This window comes from Mastigoproctus giganteus, chromosome 3 (assembly GCF_048544385.1).
Source record: "Mastigoproctus giganteus isolate SK-2022 chromosome 3, ASM4854438v1, whole genome shotgun sequence".
NCBI classification, from domain to species: Eukaryota; Metazoa; Arthropoda; class Arachnida; order Uropygi; family Thelyphonidae; genus Mastigoproctus; species Mastigoproctus giganteus.
The window spans coordinates 244,479,806-244,503,643 of record NC_143577.1 but is presented as its reverse complement, the minus strand read 5'-3'; the positions used below and the strand labels follow the sequence as shown (position 1 = coordinate 244,503,643).

General features: G+C 38.7%; 1 protein-coding gene across 1 annotated transcript in view; it reads right to left on the bottom strand.

The window, feature by feature from the left end:
* The window catches only part of Nos (Nitric oxide synthase), an 83,537-nt gene that overhangs the window by 11,924 nt on the left and 47,775 nt on the right, over window positions 1-23,838 (bottom strand). Inside the window, exons 3-21 of the mRNA XM_090370991.1 lie at window positions 20,073-20,215; window positions 19,823-19,985; window positions 18,758-18,849; window positions 18,513-18,654; window positions 16,385-16,524; window positions 11,664-11,838; window positions 11,479-11,580; window positions 8,975-9,169; window positions 8,517-8,617; window positions 8,268-8,412; window positions 7,711-7,815; window positions 6,302-6,369; window positions 5,938-6,054; window positions 5,067-5,241; window positions 1,780-1,915; window positions 1,595-1,673; window positions 1,196-1,392; window positions 927-1,096; window positions 517-727 (exon numbers count right to left, since the gene is read on the bottom strand). Of these exons, the coding sequence (XP_090227117.1) occupies window positions 517-727; window positions 927-1,096; window positions 1,196-1,392; window positions 1,595-1,673; window positions 1,780-1,915; window positions 5,067-5,241; window positions 5,938-6,054; window positions 6,302-6,369; window positions 7,711-7,815; window positions 8,268-8,412; window positions 8,517-8,617; window positions 8,975-9,169; window positions 11,479-11,580; window positions 11,664-11,838; window positions 16,385-16,524; window positions 18,513-18,654; window positions 18,758-18,849; window positions 19,823-19,985; window positions 20,073-20,215 (2,656 nt within the window). The remainder of the gene's footprint in view (window positions 1-516; window positions 728-926; window positions 1,097-1,195; window positions 1,393-1,594; window positions 1,674-1,779; window positions 1,916-5,066; window positions 5,242-5,937; window positions 6,055-6,301; window positions 6,370-7,710; window positions 7,816-8,267; window positions 8,413-8,516; window positions 8,618-8,974; window positions 9,170-11,478; window positions 11,581-11,663; window positions 11,839-16,384; window positions 16,525-18,512; window positions 18,655-18,757; window positions 18,850-19,822; window positions 19,986-20,072; window positions 20,216-23,838) is intronic.

Genomic DNA, 23,838 nt, shown 5'->3' with positions numbered 1-23,838 from the left:
CACCTGGTGTGGGTTGAATGGTGGTTATACAAACTGTGAAACCCACGAGGGCTCGTCCTGAAATACGTTTAACTCCATTCCCCCTAGCTTGTGTGGATAAATCTCTGGATAAATTAGTCAGATGGTGAAGCTTTAGAATAATTTGCATAATGAACTCATATCCAGTAGTTGTCTCTCCAGTTGATAGAGTCCAATAAATATCTTAGACCCCTGTAGTCCCCTTTCTTATAACTGAAGCTCTCCCCTTTTCCTTCACTACAGAAATCTCGTTAGGCACCACCCATTTTACGATACTGTGGTCCCCATCCGCTTTGGTCCAGCACTCAAATTTTGTATGCAGGTTGGATCCTTATTGAGAACCAAGTAAAAGATATTAGAGAGTGTACCAATTGGCTCTAGAGAACTGTGAAAGAGAGAACTGGCTATTGGGAAAGATCAGGAGATAATTTTTTAATTCAACAAGAGTTTTGAGAACTTGAGGACACTTTGTAGAACATGATCATGTGTTGTACTTACTTTGTGTATGATAGTTAACCACCGCTACTGTTACATGAATATCTCCATGATGATGGTCAGGAGAGGAGCTGATGCTGTAAAATCGGGACTGCAGGGGCGGCAGATGGGTAAGTAAGAAAGTGGGAGTTACAACCACAGATGGGAATCCCTCCAGAACTTCGAGAAGATGAGGATAGAGAAATGACTTCCAATCTTCATAGCGAGAAGAGTCCTGCAAACGGATGAGACCAATCAGTGACTTCTTTTATACAAAAATTATAATTTGGTTTAAATTTGTTTAGATAATTAAGAATCCATCCAATTCTAATTTAATAAAGATTAGAATCGAACAGATCATTTGAAGGAGGTTACTGGAAGGTCATCCCAGTGACCCGAGTGACATAAAAAAAATCAAACGGGAGATCACTCACTGTTGCCAACACCTCCAGCTTCCTTTGATCCGTCTCCTCTGTTGCCATGGTAGCCAAAATTCGTAAGAACTGCTGGCCCGGAGGGGTTGTGATATCCAGATATCGGGTCAAGGCTGCACGCACGGAACATGATGGAAGACGGTCGTGAGGAGTCCATTTTTCTTTCGGCCCTGCACACACAGAACAAAGTAAAGTATTGCGGGGCTCATTTGTCTTCTAACTGGGTCGCAAACTCAGTTAAGTGTGAAGCAATCCAAACAAAAGGGTACCTTCTAATGTACTGATGTCCTTCCTGAGCTCGAGTTGAACGACGCTGTCGGGTTCGCTGCAAGTAGCACGCATGCGCTGTAGAATTCCGTCTACAAGCTCCTTCCGGTTCTCTGGGTAGATACCTACGTGGTCTCCGGGTTGATAAGAGAGTGCCTCCTGCCCTCTGGTGTCAATTTCCACGAGGATTGTTTCTCGACTGTCAAAACACAAAAACAGAAAAGAAAGATTCTTATTTCAAAATAAAGCAGAAAGGCTTCAGGTTGCTATCTGTCCCGGATTGGGTCCTCTTAAGTACAGGACCAGATTGTGGCTAAATGGTAAGCACGCGCATTGAGATTGAAATTATAAAAAGCTAAACGGTTGGAAGAGTCGAAGGTGAGCATCCTGAATTCCCTTACCTGTCCTCCGTGCGATTTAATACCACTCTGGTTCTGAGAGTACATGGAAGAACCTTCCTGTTGGTTCCTCTTGCGAGTCCTGCAAGGAAAATTAGGGATAAAAGAGTTAAGAGGTTATGACTTCAATACGTTTTGAAACTTGTTTTAAGGAAGTGGGATGGATGGGGTAGTAAGTTGAGTTGTACCTTTGTAGATATCACCAGGATTGTCCACCTTTACAAATCGGACTTTATCCGGTGACCAAGAAGTATTTGAATGTAGAGTGGCTCTGACCTCACTTAGACTGACTTCGTCCCCAACACAGAATACATCGCATGCCACCTAGTGGAAGAAATGCGTAGGATTTAGTTAAATATTCAAATGAAAGTTATCCTAGTCTGATTACTAGGAAGGAGGAAAAATTCAATAAATGGGAAAAGACGTAAAATGCAATGAATTGGAAAAGAGAGAAAGTGTAATAAATTGAAAATTACACGGAAAATACAGACTATACAAAAACTTGGAAAGATGGACTAAATTCGAAGAGATGAAAAATAAAATGAATTGGACAAATTGGAAAAGAAAATAAATTGGACAATAAAATAAATCGTATTTTACAAATAAATTTGTATCACATTTTGCAGTTTGCATTTTAGGATTATCACATTTTGCAATTTGTATTTTAGGATTATCTTAGGATTATCACATTTTGCTATTTGTATTTTCGGATTATCACATTTTGCTATTTGTATTTTCGGATTATCTTAGGATTATCACAATTTGCAATTTGTATTTTAGGATTATCTTAGGATTATCACATTTTGCTATTTGTATTATAGGATTATCATATTTTTAAATTGGTAAAAATGCAATTTGTACTTTAGGATTATCTTAGGATTATCACATTTTGCAATTTGTATTTTCGGATTATCTTAGGATTATCACATTTTGCAATTTGTATTTTCGGATTATCTTAGGATTATCACATTTTGCAATTTGTATTTTAGGATTATCTTATGATTATCATATTTTTAAATTGGTAAAATTGTAAAATATAGGAAATAAAGTAAACTAGAAAGACGGGAAATGCAATATTTTTCAAGATTTGTAAAATACAATAAATTATAAAATATTTTTAAAATACAATAAATGGAAAAGAAGAAAAATGCAATAATTTGGAAAATATGAAGAATGCAACAATTGGAAAAGATAGAAAATACAATAATTTTGGAAAAGATGGAAAATAAAATAATTCGGACGAGATTTGTAAAATATTGGAAAAGATTCGAAAAATACAAATTTTCCTATTTGCATTTCAGGATTATCACATTTTGCAATATGTATTTTTGGATTATCTTATGATTATCATATTTTCCAATTTGTAAAATTGTAAAATATAGGAAATTCAATAAACTAGAAAGACGGAAAATACAATATTTTTCATGATTTTTAAAATACAATAAGTTAGACGAGATTTTTAAAATACAATATATGGAAAAGAAGAAAAATACAATAATTTGGAAAATATGAAAAATGCAAAAATTGGAAAAGAGAGAAAATAAAATGATTTGGAAAAGATCGAAAACAATAAATCGGACGAGATTTGTAAAATACAAAAAATAGAAAAGAAATAAAATACAATAATTGGAAAAGGCATAAATGCCATAAATTGGAAAAGACAAAAACTACGATAAATAGGACGCGATTTGTAAAATACAACAATGGAAAAGAAATAAAATATAACAATGGAAAAGAAATAAAATACAAAAATGGAAAAGAAATAAAATACAACAATGGAAAAGAAATAAAATACAAAAATGGAAAAGAAATAAAATACAACAATGGAAAAGAAATAAAATACAAAAATGGAAAAGAAAAGAAATACAATACAAAAATGGAAAAGAAATAAAATACAACAATGGAAAAGAAATAAAATACAAAAATGGAAAAGAAATAAAATACAACAATGGAAAAGAAATAAAATACAAAAATGGAAAAGAAATAAAATACAATAATCGGAAATGAAATAAAATACGATAATTGGAAAAGATCAAAAATACAATAAATAGGACGAGATTTGTAAAATTTAATAAATAGCACGAGATTTGTAAAATTTAATAAATAGCACGAGATTTGTAAAATTTAATAAATAGGACGAGATTTGTAAAATACAATAACTGGAAAATATGAAAAGTGCAAAAAATTGGAACAGATGGAAAATACAATAAATTGAAAAGGTAGAAAATAAAATAATTTGAAAATATGGAAAATACAATACATTGGACAAGATTTTGAAATATAAATAAATTGGACAAGATTTGTAAAATACAACAATGGAAAAGAAATAAAATACAACAGTGGAAAAGAAATAAAATACAAAAATGGAAAAGAAATAAAATACAACAATGGAAGAGAAATAAAATACAACAATGGAAAAGAAATAAAATACAAAAATGGAAAAGAAATAAAATATAACAATGGAAAAGAAATATAATACAAAAATGGAAAAGAAATAAAATACAACAGTGGAAAAGAAATAAAATACAAAAATGGAAAAGAAATAAAATACAACAATGGAAGAGAAATAAAATACAATGGAAAAGAAATAAAATACAAAAATGGAAAAGAAATAAAATACAATAATCGGAAATGAAATAAAATACGATAATTGGAAAAGATTAAAAATGCAATAAATTGGAAAAGACAGAAAATACAATAAATAGGACGAGATTTGTAAAATTTAATAAATAGGACGAGATTGGTAAAATACAATAGCTGGAAAAGATGTAAAGTGCAATAAATTGGAACAGATGGAAAATACAATAAATTGAAAAGGTAGAAGATACAATACATTGGACAACATTTGTAAATTGCAAAAAATTAAAAATAAATAAAATACAATAATTGGAAAAGATAAAAAACGGAATAAATTGGAAAGATGGAAAATACAATAAACTGAATTCTGTACAATAAACTCGTGTAATAAATTGGACGAGATTTGTAAAATACAGTAAATGGAAAATATAGAAAACAATATGTCGGACAACATAAAAAAATCGAATAATTTGGAAAAGATGAAAATTAAAAATAAATTGGAAAAGATAGAAAATATAATAACTGGAAGAGATAGTAAAGTACAATAAATTGGAAAACACAAAAAATGAATACATTGAAAATATGGAAATTACAATAAATTGGAAAATATAGAAAATACAATAAAATTGGAAAGACTGAAAATAGAATAAATTGAGCAAAATTGAAAATGCAACAAATTGGTAAAGAAGAAAAATACGGTATAATTTACAGTACACATTAAAACCTTAAAATGTAAGTCTTCTTTATTTAGACATCTATAATACGTCAACAGATGGCATCATTTTCTGTTTTTTTTGTTGTTTTTTTTGTAATTTAGTTATTTCTAAGAAAATTTTTAGAGATGTTTCTTTCTTAGTGCTTCAACTGATTTAATTTTTAACAGGATCTTTGACACTACCTGAAAAGCCTCTTGGGCCCACTGTCGGAAAGATTGTTCTTGTCCGCACAGTTCATCTCCCGTTGCCATCTTCAAAATTCGCTCTCCCCCAAGCTCTCCTAGTAACGTGTCCACGTATTTTCCAAACGAACAAAAGTTAGGGTAGGCGCTGGAACCCAAGGCAAAGACACCGAACCTTAAATGCGAAAGAAAATGGATTAAATCAAAAATAATATTTGTAGCCACCTATTGTTTTTTATAAAAATTAAAAGGATCACATTGATGGTCAGAATCTTTGTTCCAAAACTTTTATATCAAACCCACAACACAACCAAAACACTCAGCCACGTTGTGGAAAAGGCCCATAAAAATTCCTCTCGTCATCGATGGGACTCAAACTCAGCTCTTTTCCACCTGGTGTGGGGAGGATGGCGATTCTGCCAACTGAACTACCCAAGAGGGTCCCATAGGCTCCACATGAGATCTTGTGCTGATGTGCCAAGAAGATGCACGCTGTCCCGGATCCTAATAAGGATCAAGTCTATGAAGCTTAGTCCTGGCCAGTTCCACGTTGGCAAAGGGAGATGGTGGTCAATTACAGGATCCGTTTTTATCACGGAAGAAGGGTTCTGTTCAAAGATGTGATAGAAATTCAAATAACTGCCCAAATAGCTTTGCAAATAGATGAAATGTAGGAAGTTATTTATTGGGGCTAGTTAAAGAGGATGTACCCTGGAATGATTTCACCTGATGATTTCTAGGATCAGGGCATAGAAAGTTAGCTGCCCTTACCCTGTGAATTGATATGTGAATTCGAGAAATACTACTCCAAAAATGAATGATTGAATATTAGGGTTCAAAGGATTATGGGAAGTGCAAGAAATATAAATACCTGACATTACTCAAAAGTCCAATATCGGTGTCAATGGTTGGTGTGGGCGAAGACATGGAATCTTCAGTTGTGTCTGTTGGCATACTGTTCATCCTGACGAAGGGCATGGAGGTACTTCTAAGAAAATACAAAAAATAACAGCAATGTCATCGATTTAGTTCTCAAAAAATCCACTTCGTGGCGATTATTTAGTACAGTCTGTTAATTTTGATTTATAAAACCTGTCCAGAAGATAGTTCTTGTGTATGTGTTAGTGCTGCCATCTATCGTCAGAATAATGAATTAGTAGTTGAGGTGAGTCTTATGAGGTGGTAAATTGTCCTTAGGTGGTGCTTTATTAAGGGAAAACAGCGAGCATTCTTACCTGATGTATTCTATGTCGGGGGTCGTGTCCCCAGTCACTCTAATCGCTTGAAGATTCCTGGCAAAGGCCTGAAATAAACGCAAAGCGCATATGAAGACGAAACATGCAGAGAATTCGAAACAACAGATCAAAATTAAATTTTAATTTAATTATTAATAAATAAGTCAAATTTTAGGATTTAAGCAAAGCATTTGATTCAATCCCTCATGATTTTACTGTTGGAAAGATTCTTAGATGGAATTCAGGATGGCTGCAGGGTAGAAGGAAGAGGGTTGCTGTAGACTTCAGAAGTGGAGTCTCCCAAGGATCCGTCTTAGGACCACTTTGTTTCTGATTTTCACAAATGACATTGAATAAAGAATAGAGGGCGTGATGCCAAAATTTGATTCAAGTCCTTCAGGAGGACTTGAATCAAATACAGTAGAGGAAGAGAGGGATCTGAGAGTTATGATAAGGGAGGATATGAAGTTCTTTGAGCAGTGCAAACAGGCTGCCAGGAAAGTCCATGGTGTTCTGTCGATGATTTATTGAAATTATCCTGGAGAGGTCATAAATCCAGACAATTTCAAGACTACATTTGGAATATTGTGTCCAAGTATTCCTCATCTGAAATCCTCAAGAGACCTAATCTGAAAAAAGGACATTGATATACAACCATGAAAAGAGCTATAATGATATAAAAGGTTGTTCACATAAAAGGGCCCCTGTTAATAAGGGGACACGTGTGCTTTTTGGTTGCGTACGGATCTAATCCTGCAATGTCTGCATCAATTGTCAAAGGAAACCTACCCTAGAACTGCAATAAACTGCTTTCAAAATTATGATTAGCCCAAAACTACAACAATGTTCAAAAGTTAAGGAACAAACACAAAAACAGACAAACTGCACTATAGATTCTACATTCATTTAAAAGTTTGGCCCAGCTGATCCTGAAAAGGGACAGAATCTGGTTCTGCCCTTTTCCAAGATGTAGAATCTGATTGAAGACTCTCTTGTGATTCATCAATGAAGAGCGTTCATGGTCCTGGGTCCAGTCGAAACCCATTCAAACGGGCTCTTGGGATTCAGAGTCTAGGGACCACAGAAGGATAATCACCATAAAGACGCATAATACAAACCAACGTTTTAATTCAAAAAGAAAAGCTTTTATCGAGTTGCCTCGGTTTCGCACTACTTTAAACGAATAAACTTCTTTTAGAAAATGAAGAAAAATCTGTAAATGGCACAGACGCCTCGTATTTCGATGTCATTATAGAGGTGTTGCTTGGAACAGTGCAAGACCGAGGCAACTCGTTGGATGACCCCTGTAGAGCATTTTCTTCTGCAGTTCAAAATTATATTTCAAAGATTTGCTCTCTCCAAAGACATTTAAATAAATCCTCTACATTACTGAAATTCTTAACGCTTACCTCTCCATTTTCTGGAGGATCCCCATTACCAAAAGTGCTGGTTACAATAAGCAAGAGAGCCTCGTGTTCGAGATTAATAATGTCGTAGTCGGTCATGCACATCACCTATAATGAAACCAGAAATAAGTCCATAAGCTGCATGGCACTTTGGTCACTTTATTAAGGCCAAATTTCCATGGTCCTAATAAAGTAGCCAGGTAGTGTATATCTTTGTAATGATAAAGAGCGCAACGAAAAGGCAGACAGACGGACAGAACAATGAAAAATCAAAGTGAAAGCTTAGTTTGGAATGTAATTTTTATAAAATAAATATTTTTTTTAAGTATGGGAGAGACGTTGAGCCATATTTCCTTTATTTGTTATTTTCTGTATACTACATTCCAAAAATATTAGGATCCATGAATATTGAAGTTTATGTTTTAATTGAAAACAGTGATTCTCCATTGACTGGTGGGCCACTATTTTGTTGGGTACAGTCTAAAAATTACAACAGATTATTATTTTTTTTTTATTTTGTAGAAAATGTAGTTTACTTGAGAGGAGATTGTAGGACATACCTGGACGTTAAAGGCGTGCGAAAAGGTATCTCCTAATGTCTTAGAATAATGTTCTGACCTGCCCGTTTCGGTGGCGTACAAAATGGTGGCTTTCACGCGTTGCGAGAGAGCTTTGCCAAATAAATTGGACGTAAACTTGACTGCTCTGAAATAAAGGTTACAGAGTCATTAATTAGGCATGCGTCATTTTTAAGGATTAACGAGTAAATTAATATAATTAATCTTATATAAATCAATTTTTATATTTACCTGGCCACTTCTTTGAATCTAAATTTTCTAGAGGGCGTTCTCGGGCCATTTCCCGCCATTTCGCGGTCTTTCTCCCAAATATGAGTTTTCCAAGGAGGATCCTGAAACATAAGTTAAGAATATATCCCAAAATTCCATGGCCCTAATAAAGTGGCCAGGCAGTGTATATCTTTCTCTGTAATGATAAAGATAAATATTATTTTTATGCACTCGATTGTCAAATCTAATGCACTGTAATTACAAATATGCACTCAGCGAACATTGCTTACTATATACGCGCTGCCATTCATATTCATTAACACTTCGTGAAATATAAATGAGATTAAAGCATCTCATATTTGAATCTACTTATCCAAAGGAGGCTTATTATTACTGATATCGTGTGTGCAGTTACGCCCTCTAGTGGGAAAGAAATTGAATAAAATAGCTAACTGGAAGGCAATTGAAAAATATATTACCTGGTAGCAGTAGCTGGGTTTCAGGCTATAATAGAGCATCTCCTGGTGGAAAACAGGCGTCAGGCTTCCACTGATGGGTGGGACTATCCACACCCAGTCAGCTGGGCACCCACCTCGCAGCCTGTGCTCATTCTCCCAGTGCTTCATGAATGATTCAGATGCTGAGTGATGATCAACTATCGTCACGTTTTCTTTCTGAAATATGAGGGATGGGTGCTGTTATTAGAGTTTCATCAAAATGAAGGGGAAAAAGTCTTAATTTTTAATTGCATTCAACTGAAACAAACAGTGCTTTGCCCCAGAGAGACAGATTGCCACAACGGGCGGTCCGTCCTTGTGGGCGAAAATAACTGGAAGATTCAATTGGAAATAGAACGATCGAATTGTAGAAAATCCAGATTTTTGAAGTTGCTCTTAGATGCCAAACAACACAGAGGTAAACAGAAAGATAGAATCATGGTGGGAGAGACGGAAGGGCATAGCAGTAGCTAGAGAAGAAGAGAGGAAAAGATTAGATAAAAAAACGAAAAGAGAAAGAGAGCAAACGCGCACAGAGAAAAAAAACAGGGTGAAACAGAAAGAGAAAGATAATGCTTACGCAGAGACAAACAAAAGGGGGAAATAACAGGAAAGAGAGAAGAGGGAAAGAGAAAGAAGGAGAAAAGAGACAGAGAAGAAAGGAGAAGGGAGAGCAAGGGGTGAAAAACAGAGAAAGAGGGAGAGGAGGGAAAGAGAAGAAAGCAGAAGATAGCGAGGGGTGAGAAAAAGAGAAAGAGGAAAGGGGAAGGAGGGAGGAAAGAGAAGAAAGCAGGAGAGAGAGCAAGGGGGTGAGAAACAGAGAGAGAGAGAGCGAGAGAGAGAGAGAAGAGGGAAAGAGAAAGAGGAAAGGGGAAGGAGGGAGGAAAGAGAAGAAAGCAGGAGAGAGAGAGCAAGGGGGTGAGAAACAGAGAGAGAGAGCGAGAGAGAGAGAAGAGGGAAAGAGAAAGAAGGAGAAACATAAAGAGAAGAAACCAGGAGTGAGACACACACACAGGGAAAAGGGAAAGAGAAAGAGAAGAAAGCAGAAGAGATATAAGGGAGAAACAAAGAGAGAAAGAAAAAGAGAAGCAGAAGAGGGCAAGGAGGGGCGAGAAACAGAGAGAGAGAAGAGGGAAAGAGAAAGAGTTGAAAGCAAAAGAGATATAGATGAGAAACAAAGAGAGAGAAGAGGGAAAGAAAAAGAGAAGCAGAAGAGGGCAAGGAGGGGCAAGAAACAGAAATAGAGAAGAGGGAAAGAGAAAGAGTTGAAAGCAGAAGAGATATAGATGAGAAACAAAGAGAGAAGAGGGGAAAGAAAAAAAATAGAAGCAGAAGAGGGCAAGGAGGGGCGAGAAACAGGGAAAGAGGGAGAAGAGGGAAAGAGAAAGAGTTGAAAGCAGAAGAGATAGGAGGGAGAGAGAGAAGGAGAAAACAGAAAGAGAAGAAACCAGGAGAGAGAAGGAGAAAACAGAAAGAGAAGAAACCAGGAGAGAGAAGGAGAAAACAGAAAGAGAAAAAACCAGGAGAGAGAAGGATGAGACACAGAGAGAGAAGAGGGAAACAGAAATATAAGAAAACAAAACAGTGCGAGGAGGGGGTGAGAATCAGAAAAGAGAGAGAATGAAAAAGATTTGAAAGCAGAAGAGAGAAGAGTGAAACAGAGAAAGAGAGAAAAGAGGGAAAGAGAGAAGGAGTAAAGAGAAAGAAAAAAAAAAGCATAAGAGAGAGAGAGGGGGGGTGAAAAACAGAGAGTGAGAAACAGAGATAGAGGGAGAATGAAATCGAAACTGAGAATCCTTTATAATTAATTTGTTTAAATGCTCTCCTCACAATGTTATAATTCGATTTGTGGAAGGAGTGCATCGCTCTGTCCCCCGTCTCAAATTGTGGCCTCCCTCAATTTACCTTCTTAGCATCGTCATCACTTTAAGGTGCTCTTTTACAAGTAAGAAAATGAAAACATTTTTGTGAAGCACACCGGTTTATATCATCCTCCACTTCACTCCACTCACGGCACGCGCCATGCCCCCCAAATAACTCGCGGAATATCCGAACGTTTTCTTTGATGCTCGTAAACCGACGCTCATAATGAGGCTTCGCCACTCGGACTCATTTGGACCACCGTTTTTGGAAAATTCATCTCTCTCTCTCTCTCTCTCTCTCTGTAAATGTGAACAGCCCACAGATGGCGTTTAATGTCCATTATGCTAATGACGCGATCAACGGGACAAATACAACGTGAGATTATCGTAGTCTCCCCTAATGACGTCACGTCCTCGATCAGATGCAAGCTTTTATGTTGCTTAGCAACCATTACATTATGACGCTTTACGCTCCAACCCAATCAAATTATTATTTATTCTTCCGTTTGCTTCAATTTCTACTTAATTAAGCCCCCCCCTTTTCACTTTTTAAATATCAAAACCATTCTATAATTAGCTCCTTAAACATAATTCTATTTGTTACCTCTAGATGGCACCACTTACTTGGAAACTGTAGAGAACGGCGTAATTGATTTCCACCACGGCTCTGTCCTTCCACAGTGTAGAGGGCGCTCGGGTGTCCAGGCCCATCCGTAAGGCAACTTCCTAATGTACAAAGCAAACACAGATCAGGGCCCCTGGGGCGCAAGCGAGTCCAAATTACAACACTGACACCACTCGCGGCTCACCTCTAACACGTTGAATCGGTGGGGGTCGCACAGGTCCCGGGTGGCTATTTCGGTTACCATGTACCATCCGTTGAAAGGCGCGGCCGGGAACTCAATGCCTCCCACGTCGAAAAGCATGTTGGACACGGCTGGAAGACCGTACCACTGCAGACCGAAGCTCTTGAACCAAGGATACCTGTTGGTAATCAAAAGGACCATTAGATGGTGGTACTTTCGAGATGAATATCATAAGAGATGAATCCCTTCTACACTGCTCGACAAAATTAAGAGAACACGTAGGAAATGTGGTGTAACTCGTGCATCTTGCGATGAAGAGGGACAATTGGTAAGGTGAGGGACCATGGAATAACGATGAAGGAGACAGCGAGAGACTTCGGGCAGGCATGAGGAACACTTCTAGGGGTTGTATAAGAATTACCAAAAAGGTCCCATTACACAAGTCGATACGTATGCTCCCAAATGTGGTCAGAGGACATCAAGGTATCATCCCTCCAACGGCCTGACAACGGTGGACCATGCTCGATATAAGGATGTCTATAAGATTTTGTTGCAATCGATCTCGTTCTTCCACCAGCCCAACCTTAGCTCACCAAGTGACCAGGAAGTTGGCTGTTGAGGTTCATTGAACGCCAACAGCCAACAACACTAACATCTGTGATCGTGGTGGCCACGGAAGTCGTTGGAATCTTCAGGTTCAAGATATTCCTCCACCACTTCAGCTCTATGTGCAGTGGCATTGTAATGCATGAAAAGAAAATATTGGCCAACCACATCCCTAAAAAGTCGCACATAGGGTTTGATGATATGTCTCGGTACCTCTGCGCAGCCATGGTTCAACTATCAAAAATATGAAGAGGGATGCCGCCGTTGATCATTATTCCTCTGTACACCAGAACACAGCTTCCACCGTAAGTGTCCCATTCTCTGATGTTGGAGGGATGGTACCACATTCCTCGATGTCTCCAGATGAAATAACGGGACTCATCAGACAACAGAACTGTATCAGGGCTCCAAGTCACTTGTTCATGACACCAGTTATGACGAGTTCTGCAGTGGTTTGGGGATAATAGGACACAAACCATAGGCTTCCATGCATAGAGTCCACTTGAATTGAGCCTTCTTGGCACAGTCCGGTTAGAAATATTTTCATCTGTGGCCTCAGCCATCTCAAGGCTCATTTCAACCGGAACAGACTGCTGTAGGGCTCTAACAAGATGCATCCCTACGACAGGACATCGTAGGGTTCCATCTTGTTGTTAGAGCCCTACAGCAGTCTGTTCTGGTTGAAAGCCCTCGGGCGACTTTGGACAGCTCTTTTTGTAATGGTTCCTGTCTCCTGAAACTGCTTCCATTGCCGAGACAACAAATTAAGCCAACTGGCCACCTTCACCTGCGATTGCCAGTTTTCAAATTGTCCAATGGCCCGCCATCTCAAAGAATCATCTACACGACGTCTTGTCATCCTGAGTACTGGAGACGTGACTCTTCACTGAGAAAGTCAAAAGATGGGAATGAAGTGATGTGGTCGGAATCTGCGTTTTCAAAGGCATGAACAATTTGCATAATGTGCGGTTCTGTGAGGTGGTAGATCGATTTCTATTGGTTACTCGAAATTTGCATGTAGTCCAGGATGCCTCATATATCCAATATTCACCTTCTGGGACACTGTTCACAATGAAATACGGAAGAAAAACATTTTGTTCTGTTAATTTTGTCGAGCAGTGTATTATCGAGATACACAATGATCAGAAGAGACATCAAAAGAGATCTCTGTTACCATGATAATGGATAAATCTTAATACATCATCAATGATGTTGTTACCACAACTGATAACGATAATTTTAATGTCGCAGTTGATAATAAATCATGAAGTACATATTACATCTGAGTTGAGCAATGACATCAGGATGCAACTTGGGCCAAACAAACGCAATACCCATAGATTCCATCAAGGTCTTCCAGTCTGATGAAGCTATCAGGTGAAGACCGCAGATGAGATTGAAGAGACCTACATATATCTAGAGTAGAGATGGTGCAGGCTCACCACTTAGAACATGGTGATCATGGACCACATGACTGAGAAATACCATGAGGGACTGAAAATCTTGCTGAAACCAATGGTAGGAACATGGTCACAGCCATAAACACTTATGCAGTCCCAGTACTAACGTAATCCATCATTGGGATTGAGTGACCTCACTGATTGAGTGACACACAGGGATTGAGTGACCTCACTGAACAAGAGAAGAATGCGATTAAGAACATGACGGATTACTTCCAAGAATACACTGTACCAATCTACCAAGCCATAAGAAAGATAGACAAATGGCACACAACCTCAACAAGGATACACCACTCACATAGACAGAAGAAACAAAGACAAAGAGATAGATGAAGAAGACACTCCATGGAAGACACCTCAACGAGATCCATCAAGACTACATAAAAAAGGTGGCTTCCAATGCTGGTTCACAAATGGAAGGCTCTTCCCCGAGACCAAAGGATTCATGGTCGCCATCCAAGACCAGGTAATCAGCACCAGTAACAATAGGGAATACATTGCCAAGGACCCCGGAGTGAGAGATGACACGTATCCATGATGCGACCTGGCCCCAGAAACAATCCAATCCAGCAGGATTGTTTCTGGGGCTAGGGTGATCACCCAGACTCGACTAGATTGCCAGAAGCTAGAGTAAAGATTAATAAAGTGTATATTAAAAGTACGAACTCCAGGCCATTGTAGAGACCCTAATCTTAGACCATTCTGGGACCGTGCCATAATAACAGACAAGATGATCACGTAGAATAGACTACACATAAACCTCATCAAGAAGGAAATGGATACCTACCTGATTGGCATAGCAGTGCCCAACACCAGCAATCTCCAGAAAAAATCAGGAAGTACTCAGCCTTAAGACAGGCAGTCAAAGATATGTGGCATATGGGACAAGTAGTGACCATCGGTTCAACCACCGGCATGGTGCCAAAGAGCCTCCAAAAGAACCTAGCAACAATAAGCCTCCCAGAGAACACTTATATGGAACCCCAAAAAGCCACGATCCTGAACACCTGTAGGACAGTAAGAGAGTTCCTCAACCAATAGTAAAAATTGACTGAGGAACTCTCTTATAATAATAGTTACTGGGCACAACCAACAACCCCATGTACTTGGCGCCAGTACCGGTCACGGGGCAGAAACAAATTGCGTGCGTTCTCTGGTCAGTTTGTCTGTTTGCTGGAAGAAAAACCCTTTTTTTCCGAAGAAAAAACCTTGCTTGTGTGCTACTTTACATTACTACAAAGAGCGTGACCAAATGACGGACAGACAGACACAAATAATTCTATTTATTCTGTATTTGCGCTCTATTACCTATTTATTTTATCTGAAGGATGAGGTTAATTTACCAACTGAACTGAGCGTTCCAGGGGTGATGATGTCAACAGCGTCTGTGAATTAATTTTAGCTGCCAATTTTCTTTGAAAGAACCAAAATTTATTTTCAAAACAATAAATTCCCAAATAGAAGAATGGGATCATCTCAAAATCAACGATAGGTTGGAGATTGTAGAATACCACCCTTATAGTGCAGATATGTCTCCTTAAGTCACCACCTCTACCGACCGTTAAGAGAATTTTTTGGAGGACCACTGAAAAGGCAGTGGAAAAGGCATTGACATTGCACATCCATAAAAGGAACATCCAGGATCTTTCTTGAATCGCGAGGGGTGAACGAATGGGCATAGCGGTTGCTATGGTAATCTCAAGGAACACAAATAAGAAGCAGGTTGTTTAAAAGACTATTTAAAGTCATATGTGGAAAGAAAATGAGTTCCTTTTCACCTCCATTTTGTAAGATTGCTAATTTTGCTGTCATCTTCTTTCTTTCATAAGGAAATCACAAACTAAATATTAGTTTATTTCCTTAAATTTTCTTAGGTGGGGTTAACGTCTTAGTCAATAGTGACTAAGACGTTAACCTACTTTCATTAATAAATATTTATCAAATTTCGGCAAAGAAATAAATCTTAGACAGACGCTGGCTTCTCTTTTTAGTCGTCTGCGTTGAAGTTGCGTAACCTCGATATTAAGAACATTTGCTAAGAAAACTGTCACAGTTTGCTTAAACACCTAACGGCACTAAGAATAGCAGCGTCTTCTGCTGCTCGTTACGGTACGATAAAGAGCGTGACAAAATGACGGACAGACAGACAGACACAAATAATTCTGCGCTTATTTGCTAACAGATTTCGTTGTTTTTTTTATCTGTGGGATGGGGTTATTTATCAAAGGGGATTTGATTCACTGGGGTGGTGATGTCAATAAATTCTTAATTAATGGCGTCTGCCTATTTCTGTGAACGAACTAAAGTTTATTTTTAAGCGATTACAGTACTTTCGAATTTTTATCGTCAATGACCTCGGCGAGTCGGTGGCTCAGACCCGTTAGCATCCCGCGACTCTATAAATCGAGGGTTCAGCGGTTGCTATGACAGCCGTACACGACCCAAACCAGTTTTTTCGTCGCGAGGTTCACCACAAATCACACTTTCTGTAAACAAGGGATGATCGGAACGCTGGCATCGAAATGCGAAGGGTGTGATTTTGGGAATTTCCAAAAGTGTTCCTTAACTTTTTTGTTGGGATGTAGGGAAGTGTTGTTAGAGTGGGACGGGCTGCGTGTAGAAAATTGGAAAGAGGAAACGAGAGCGGTGCGTACTTACTTGGGGTGGCTAATCGGCACCCGCAGCAACAGGTCTTCCGGGATGGGGAAAAACTGCGGGTCGTGTCCGTTGGCGGACAGAACTAAAGGAAGCACATCCCAGCGTCCGCCCGATCCTTTCCATCCTAATTTGTTGCATAGCTGGGGGAGAAAAGAACAGTTCAGAAGAGCTTTGCTCACTCCATTCGCTCAATCACTTTTACGTTAATTCATCTCTCTCTCTCTCTCTCTCTCTCTCTTTCACGCGCACACACATTTTTTCTCTGCCTATATTTCTTTTACTTTTTCTTGCTATCCCTCACTCTCTCTCTTTTCTTTTTCTCGTTCTTTTTTATTCTCTCTCTCTCTATCTCTCTATCTCTCTCTCTATCTCCTTCATTTCCTTCTCTCTTTTAATTTCTATTTTTCTTCGTGCCTTTCATTCTTCTCACTCTGTCTGTCTGCCTCTTTTTTTCTTTCCTTAAACTTGTTTTTTCTCTCTGCCTTTTTCCGTTTCGTTTTTTCTTTCTGTCCTCCTAGTCTCTTTCTTTGTTTTTCTCTTCCTCCCTCCCTCTCTCTTTCTTTTTTCTTTATCTCCCTCCCTCTGTTTTGTTCTTTCTTTTTCCTTTCTCGCTCCCTCTCTTTTCTTTCTTCTTCCTTCCTCTCTCTTCTTTCTTTCCTTCTTCCCCCTCTCTTTCTTCTTTCTTTCTCTCTTCCTTTCTCTCTCCTTCTTTCTTTCTTCTACCATTGCTCTCCCTTTTTTCTTTCGTTCCCTCCCTTTTCTTCTATTTTTCCCTCTTCCTTCCTTCCTCTCTTCCTTTCACTCTCTTGCTTTGTTTTTTCTCTTTCTCTCTGCCTTATCTTTATTTCTATCTCTTTCTTTCATATTCTTTCTTCTTTCTCCCCTTCTATCATTTTTGTTACTCTTTTGCTTCTTTCTTTCTCTCTCTCTCTCTTTCTGTTTTTCTCTTTCTTTGTCTCTTGCTGTTTTTTCTCAATCTTTTCTTCTGTCCTTTCTCTCAGTCCCTTTTCTCGCCTCCTCTCTTCTACCTTCTTTCTTTCTGTTTCTCGTTCTCTCTGTGTTTCTCTTTCTTTTTCTTTCTTTCTTTCTGTCACTCTTTTTGTGTTTCTATTTCTCTTTCTTTCTCTCTCTATTTCTGTTTCTCTTCCTTTCTACTTGTTTATTTCCTTTCCATCCTCCTTGTCACTCACTCTTTGTCTTTCTTTCTCCCTTCCACTCTCTTTCTCTCTCTCTCTCTTTCTCTCTCCCTCTCTCTCTTTATTTCTTTCTCTCTCTTTCTTTTTTCTTTATCTCTCCCCTCTCTTTTCGTCTTTCTTTCTCTCTTCCTCTCTCTCTTACTCCTTTCTCGCTTCCTCTCTTTTCTTTTTCTTTCTTCTTCCTTCCTCTCTCTTCTGTCTTTCCTTCTTTCTCCTTTCTTTCTCTCTTCCTCTCTCCTTTCTTCCTTCTACCCTTGTTCTCTCTTTCTTTTTTCTACAGTTGCGCTCTCTCTCTCTCTCTCTCTCATTTCTCTTTCTCCCTCACTCTTCTTTCTCTTTCATTTCTCTTTCTCCCTCACTCTTCTTTCTCTTTCATTTCTCTTTCTCCCTCACTCTTCTTTCTTTCTCTCTTTCTCCTTTCTTTCTCCCTCTCTTTTATTTTTTCTTTCTTTCTCCCTCTCTCTCTCTTCTATCTTCCCATCTTCCTCCTCTCTTCTGTACAACTCTCTTCCTTCCTCTCTCCCTTTTACCCTCGTTCTTTGTTTCTCTCTCTCTCTCTCTCTTTGCCATTGTCTTTATTTCTATTTCTTTCTTTCATATTCTTTTTTCTTTCTCCCCTTCTATCATTTTTGTTACTCATTTGCTTCTTTCTTTCTCTCTGTCCCTCCTGTGTTTCTGTTTCTTTCTCTCTCGCTATTCTTTCTAAATCTTTTCTTCTGTCCTTTCTCTCTCTCAGTCCGTTTTCTCGCTTCCTCTCTTTTACTTTCTTTCTCTCACTCTTTAGGTGTTTCTCTTTCTCTTCCTTTCTATTCTCCTTGTCACACACTGTCACTCACTCTTTCTTTATTTCTTTCTCCCCCCTCTCTCTCTCTCTCTCGTTCTATCTTTACGTGCACATATTTTTGTTATTTTGTCACGTTTTAAGCTCTCACCTGCGTAAACTGCACGTTGAGAGGATCCCCGATCACCACCCCATCGTTCTTCAGGTACCCCGCGTACTGAATGAGCTGGTTGTTCCAAATCCGAAAATCCCTTTTGCCATCGATTCTCTGAGGGAAGACGGTGATCGCGGATCTGCAAAAAACAAAAACGATTAATGCATTATGCAAATGCGTCAATTAAAACAAAACAAACCTCACTCACTCTATTTCACGCATCTGCACAGGAAGTGACGTACCGGATATTACCTCTATTCGTGCCATATTTTATGTGATTACAAAGGGCTTCGAACATCTCTCTGGCAGTTGTAACATAACGGGCGTCAAACACCTGAAACAAAAACAAATCGAAAAAAAGTAAATCCCACTCCAACCACTCCGTACTACACAAACACAAATACAAAAAAAAAAAAAAAAAAAAAAACGAATTTTTCTAAAAGAAAAAAATACAGAAAAAATCCAAAAATTTGTATGAAAACATCACAAAAAGCATTTCAGAATCAGGTTAAGATGGAGATGTTGGCAGAGAGAGAGAGAGAGAGAGAGAGGGGTGCACATAAACAAGTCCAGGCATGCTGATAATGACCTTTCCGGGCCAGATTGCTTTTCGAGAAACGTTAATCACGGATGGCCGATTTCAATTACAGACGTGGGTGGACTTGGGATCGACCTTCGTCATTTCCAATTCTTTGCGGCGTCTTGGAACGCCAATGTCTGCATAATAGACCCAAAGTAGGCGATATGTGAGCCTTCTTCGAGGCTAATCTATTGAACTTCCCGGCCAACTCTGTCCTCTTAAAGAAGATCAAACTGCAAACAATGCGGCCCCCCCTGCCAACACTCGTAGAAAGGCCTCATAAAACAGAAAGCCAACTTTATTTGAAAACCCTAATGCTGTTTTCGTGTTAAAGGGCTTGCGATGCCTTAAGATCCCATTTCAAATGTTATCGGTTGCCTTCCTCGCCCTCAAGAGGTTGTGACTAGCGTCTGGAGAACGCCTTTGGGCCCCGCGCATGCGCACAAGCCGCCAAAACAAAAGAGCGCGGCGACTCTTTGATGGCTCGTTCTGTTTTTCGACATTTTTCGAAATTTTCGACGCGCGCGCGCGCGCGCGCGTTATCTCGCGAGGCGCCAAGAATAGACGCAAACAAACCAACCTCTCGTCTGCCTCCAGCACCCTCGACGTTTGGCATCTGTAACAATGAACACGCTGCTGCTCAAGTGGTCGATAGATTTCGAGATGATAGAAAGGCAGTCACAAACACTTAGGACCGGCACCATCTTTAAAAATTTTCTCCACTTACCTGTAATTTTGACCATTGGATGCGTCCGATACATCTTGGGGCATTTCGCCAGGCTAGTTTGGCCCCGTATACCAATTCTGTCTCTCGGAGTTCATAAGTACCCCTCTGTTCAACTTCTGCAACAACTTCGGCCCATCTTCTTTGATGGCTGGCCGTGTTGTACCTAAAAATCAAAAAAAAGCTTCAAAATCACAGATACGTGAACCGGTTATCCATTCGAGCAATAAAACATAAAAGTGGTGCCACCTACCGTTTAATACTTGTGTAGTATTGATCAAAGAATTGTTTGGCGTGCACAAAGACTTCTTCTTTTGGCCGGACAGTAGCTGGTGGTCTCCTAGGGGGCGCAGACATCAAGGAACCCGTACATACTGCTGATGAGCATTGAACCTCCTAAGGTTGAAAATAAAGACAGAGATCAACTTCACACGCAACTTGGCCGAAAGATGTCGCTGACATCAATCTCGCGAATTTTGAACGATTTTTTTTTTTCGAAAAATCTTATGACAATCATCGTCACACAGCAGACGATATATTTTTGCATTTACCCAACTCTCGGTTTTTGTTTATCGTCTGATATCGTGTCTTACCACCAGGTGGCTCTGATTGCTATCTAATTAGTCGTGTCAATTAATGAACATCGTTGATTTCGTAATTAATGATTGTGTTGGCTTTCGGGGGATGTAGATGACAACGTCTGCGTAAGAGAATAAACTTCAGTCACGCCTGTTAGGTTCACACTTCACGTGCGCTGACCTGACGACACAGCTACCGGAGGTCACATCAGAGGACGCGTGTGAGCGGATTGAAATCTGAAAAGAGATGTCAGTGGAAGATATGTGGAGTTTACAGCAAAATCGATATCAGGTGGCGCTTTTAAATGACCCCCCTAGTTGTTCTTGTGACATTTTTGAGTTTGGTAATTGACTCTACAGACAAAGAAACCTTTAGAACGCACAAAATGTAACTTTAAAGATAATAAATTTCAATGTGGTCTATAATTTTTATTTCGTTTATCTCCAGGGGTTGATGAGGTCTTCATATTTGCCAGGAACCATTTGCAAAGATCTTCGGAGTTTTTTTTTTTTTTTTTTTGAACTCTGGAGCCATAAATTTGGCTGCAGACGCTGTGTCGAAATTTGAAAAGAAAAGTCGCATCTCTGAAGAATTCTGAAGAGTTTCTTAACGCTACAGGCGTTCATTTTTATGAGATTTAACATAAAACTCAAGAAGTACACCTTTTGGAACTCTTTTTATATCAACTGTGTTCGTGGTGATGCTGGAGGATGGTTAGATACGTTTTGCTAGGCGTTGCTATGGTGATGGTGGATGATTTTATGTGAGAGGAAAACTGGGGAGTAGTTTGTGTTTGTAAAGTAAATAAAGAGTTTTTTTTTTTAATTGAGGTATTGAATTTGGATTTTGTATTGATTCGAAGGCATTTTTGGTTAATTTGGATGATGGAGTGATTTCAGATTACCAATCTCAGGAGGTTTAATTTTTTTGTCTTCCTGTCTTTTATAAATTTATGTAGCATCCATCTAGACTCGGATCGTTTGTTTTATTTGAAAAGTAGATGGAGTAATGATTCCCCGGGGGCCGTCTACAACCCTAAGGGGATCATTACGAAGTGCTGGGATGAGCGAAATCGATCTGGTGGACCATGCGAAGATGAAGAGTGACTGGTGACAAATGATGCTCAGATCGAGTTTATGAATTAAAGAAATTGTTTTATGTTTTGAAGGAGAGGTGAACTGTTCGTGGAGGGGAGTAGACCTCGCAACCCGCATAATTCGTGGGATGGGGAGGGGGAGAGCAGGGGGGAGGAAGGAGACTTTGTTCGTGTAATGCTGACTTGGCTTAATCGCTTTCGGAGTATATTTGGTTGAGGCTTCTTTTGGTTAAACTACGTTTAGTAGATGACCTGGAAGTTGACGTTTGGATGTGAACACCGAAATGAACTGAAGAGTTGAAAGAGAGAGAGAGAGAGAGAGAGAGAGGAAGAAAGAAAGAAAGAGAAAGATAGAAAATGAGAGGGAGAAAAGAGAGAAAGAGATAGACAGAAAGCAAAAGATATAGAATTAGAGAGAGAAGAAAGAAAGAGCAAAAATGGGAAAAATCTGAAAGGTAGAGAGAGAGAGAGAGAGAAATGAAAAACTGAAGAGCAGAGAGAGAGAAAGAAAGAAAGAGAATAAGAGAGACAAAGATAGAAAAGAAAGAGAGAGAGAGAGAGAGAGAGAGAGAGAGAGAGAGACAGAAAAGAAAGAGAGGATAGCCAGACATAGAGACAAAGATATAGAAAAAGATAGAAAGAAAGAGAGAAACAGACAGAGAGAGAGAGAAAAAGAAAAAGAGAGAAAGGATAGAAAGAAAGATAGCGATAAAAAGATAGAAAGAAAGAGAGAGATAGACAGAGAGAGAGAGAAAGAAAGGGATAGACAGAGAGAGAGAAATAAAAGGATAGAAAAAAAGAGAGAGGGAAAGTATAGAAAGAAAGATAGAGATAAAAAGAGAGAAAAGAAAGATAGACAGACAGAGAGACAAACAGAAAGAAAAAGATCGAAAGAAACAGAGATAGAGAGAGAAATGAAAAAACTGAAGAGCAGAGAGAGAGAGAGATAGAGAGAAAGAAAGAGAATAAGAGAGACAAAGATAGAAAAGAAAGAGAGAGACAAAGATAGAAAAGAAAGAGAGAGAGAGACAGAAAAGAAAGAGAGGATAGCCAGACATAGAGACAAAGATATAGAAAAAGATAGAAAGAAAGAGAGAAACAGACAGACAGAGAGAAAAAGAAAAAGAGAGAAAGGACAGAAAGAAAGATAGCGATAAAAAGATAGAAAGAAAGAGAGAGATAGACAGAGAGAGAGAGAGAAAGAAAGGGATAGACAGAGAGAGAGAGAGAAATAAAAGGATAGAAAAAAAGAGGGAAAGTATAGAAAGAAAGATAGAGATAAAAAGAGAGAAAAGAAAGACAGAGAGACAGAGAGACAAAGAGAGAAACTGAGAAAGAAAAAGATCGAAAGAAAGAGAGAGATAGACAGAGAGACAGAGAAAGAAAAAGAGACAGAAAAAGATAGTAAGAAAGAGGAAAATAAAAAGATAGAAAAGAAATTGAGAGAGAAAAAGATAGAAAAGAAAAGAAAGAGAGACAGACAGACAGAGAGACAAAGAGAGAGACTGAGAGAGAGAAAGATAGTAAGAAAGAGGAAGGTAAAGAGATAGAAAAAAAAGAAACAAAGACACAGATTGAGAAAGAAAAAGATACAAAGAAAGAGAAAAAGACAGAAAGAGAGAGATAAAAAGATAAAAAAGAAAGAGAGACAGACAGAGAGACAGAGAGAGAGATTGAGAGAGAAAAAGATAGGAAGAGAGAGAGAAAACAAAGAGAAATATAGACATTGAGAGCGACAAAGACAGAGAAGGACTGAGAGAGACAGAGACAAAGAGAGACATGCCAGAAAATTAAATGAGAAACAATCAAAAGTAGAGAGAAAGAGAGAAGGAATGAAATGAGAAGAAAGAGAAAAAGACGGGGAGAAGAATCAAGATAGAGTGAAATATAAAGAGAAATGGATAGAGAGACAGAGGTAGAGAGAGAGAAAAAGAGAAAGTAACAAATCTCTCTTTTTCCCTTTCAACGAAAGATAGAGGCAGACAGAAACATAGAAAGACAGAGAAAAAAGGAGAGAAAGAATGAGAGAGAGACAGACAGTGAAAGTGAACGGGAGGAAGAGAAAAACAGACAAGGACAGAGGGATAGCCAGTGAGAGAGAGGTGAAGGAGAAATCTTGAAAGAGAGAGAGAGAAAGGACAAGAAATATAAATACCTGTGGCATTCGTTATGCCATTTCTTCAGCTTCTTATATCAACAACCGATCAACGTCTTTGTGCAACAACACCGCCTTCTTCTGATCATTAGCCACCCTTCCTGCTTTCCAGTCTTCGGCAGAATTCCTCTGTACTTGTGTTCAGAAATACACAGACTCTGACTTTGTACCCTGATTAGAACGACAAGG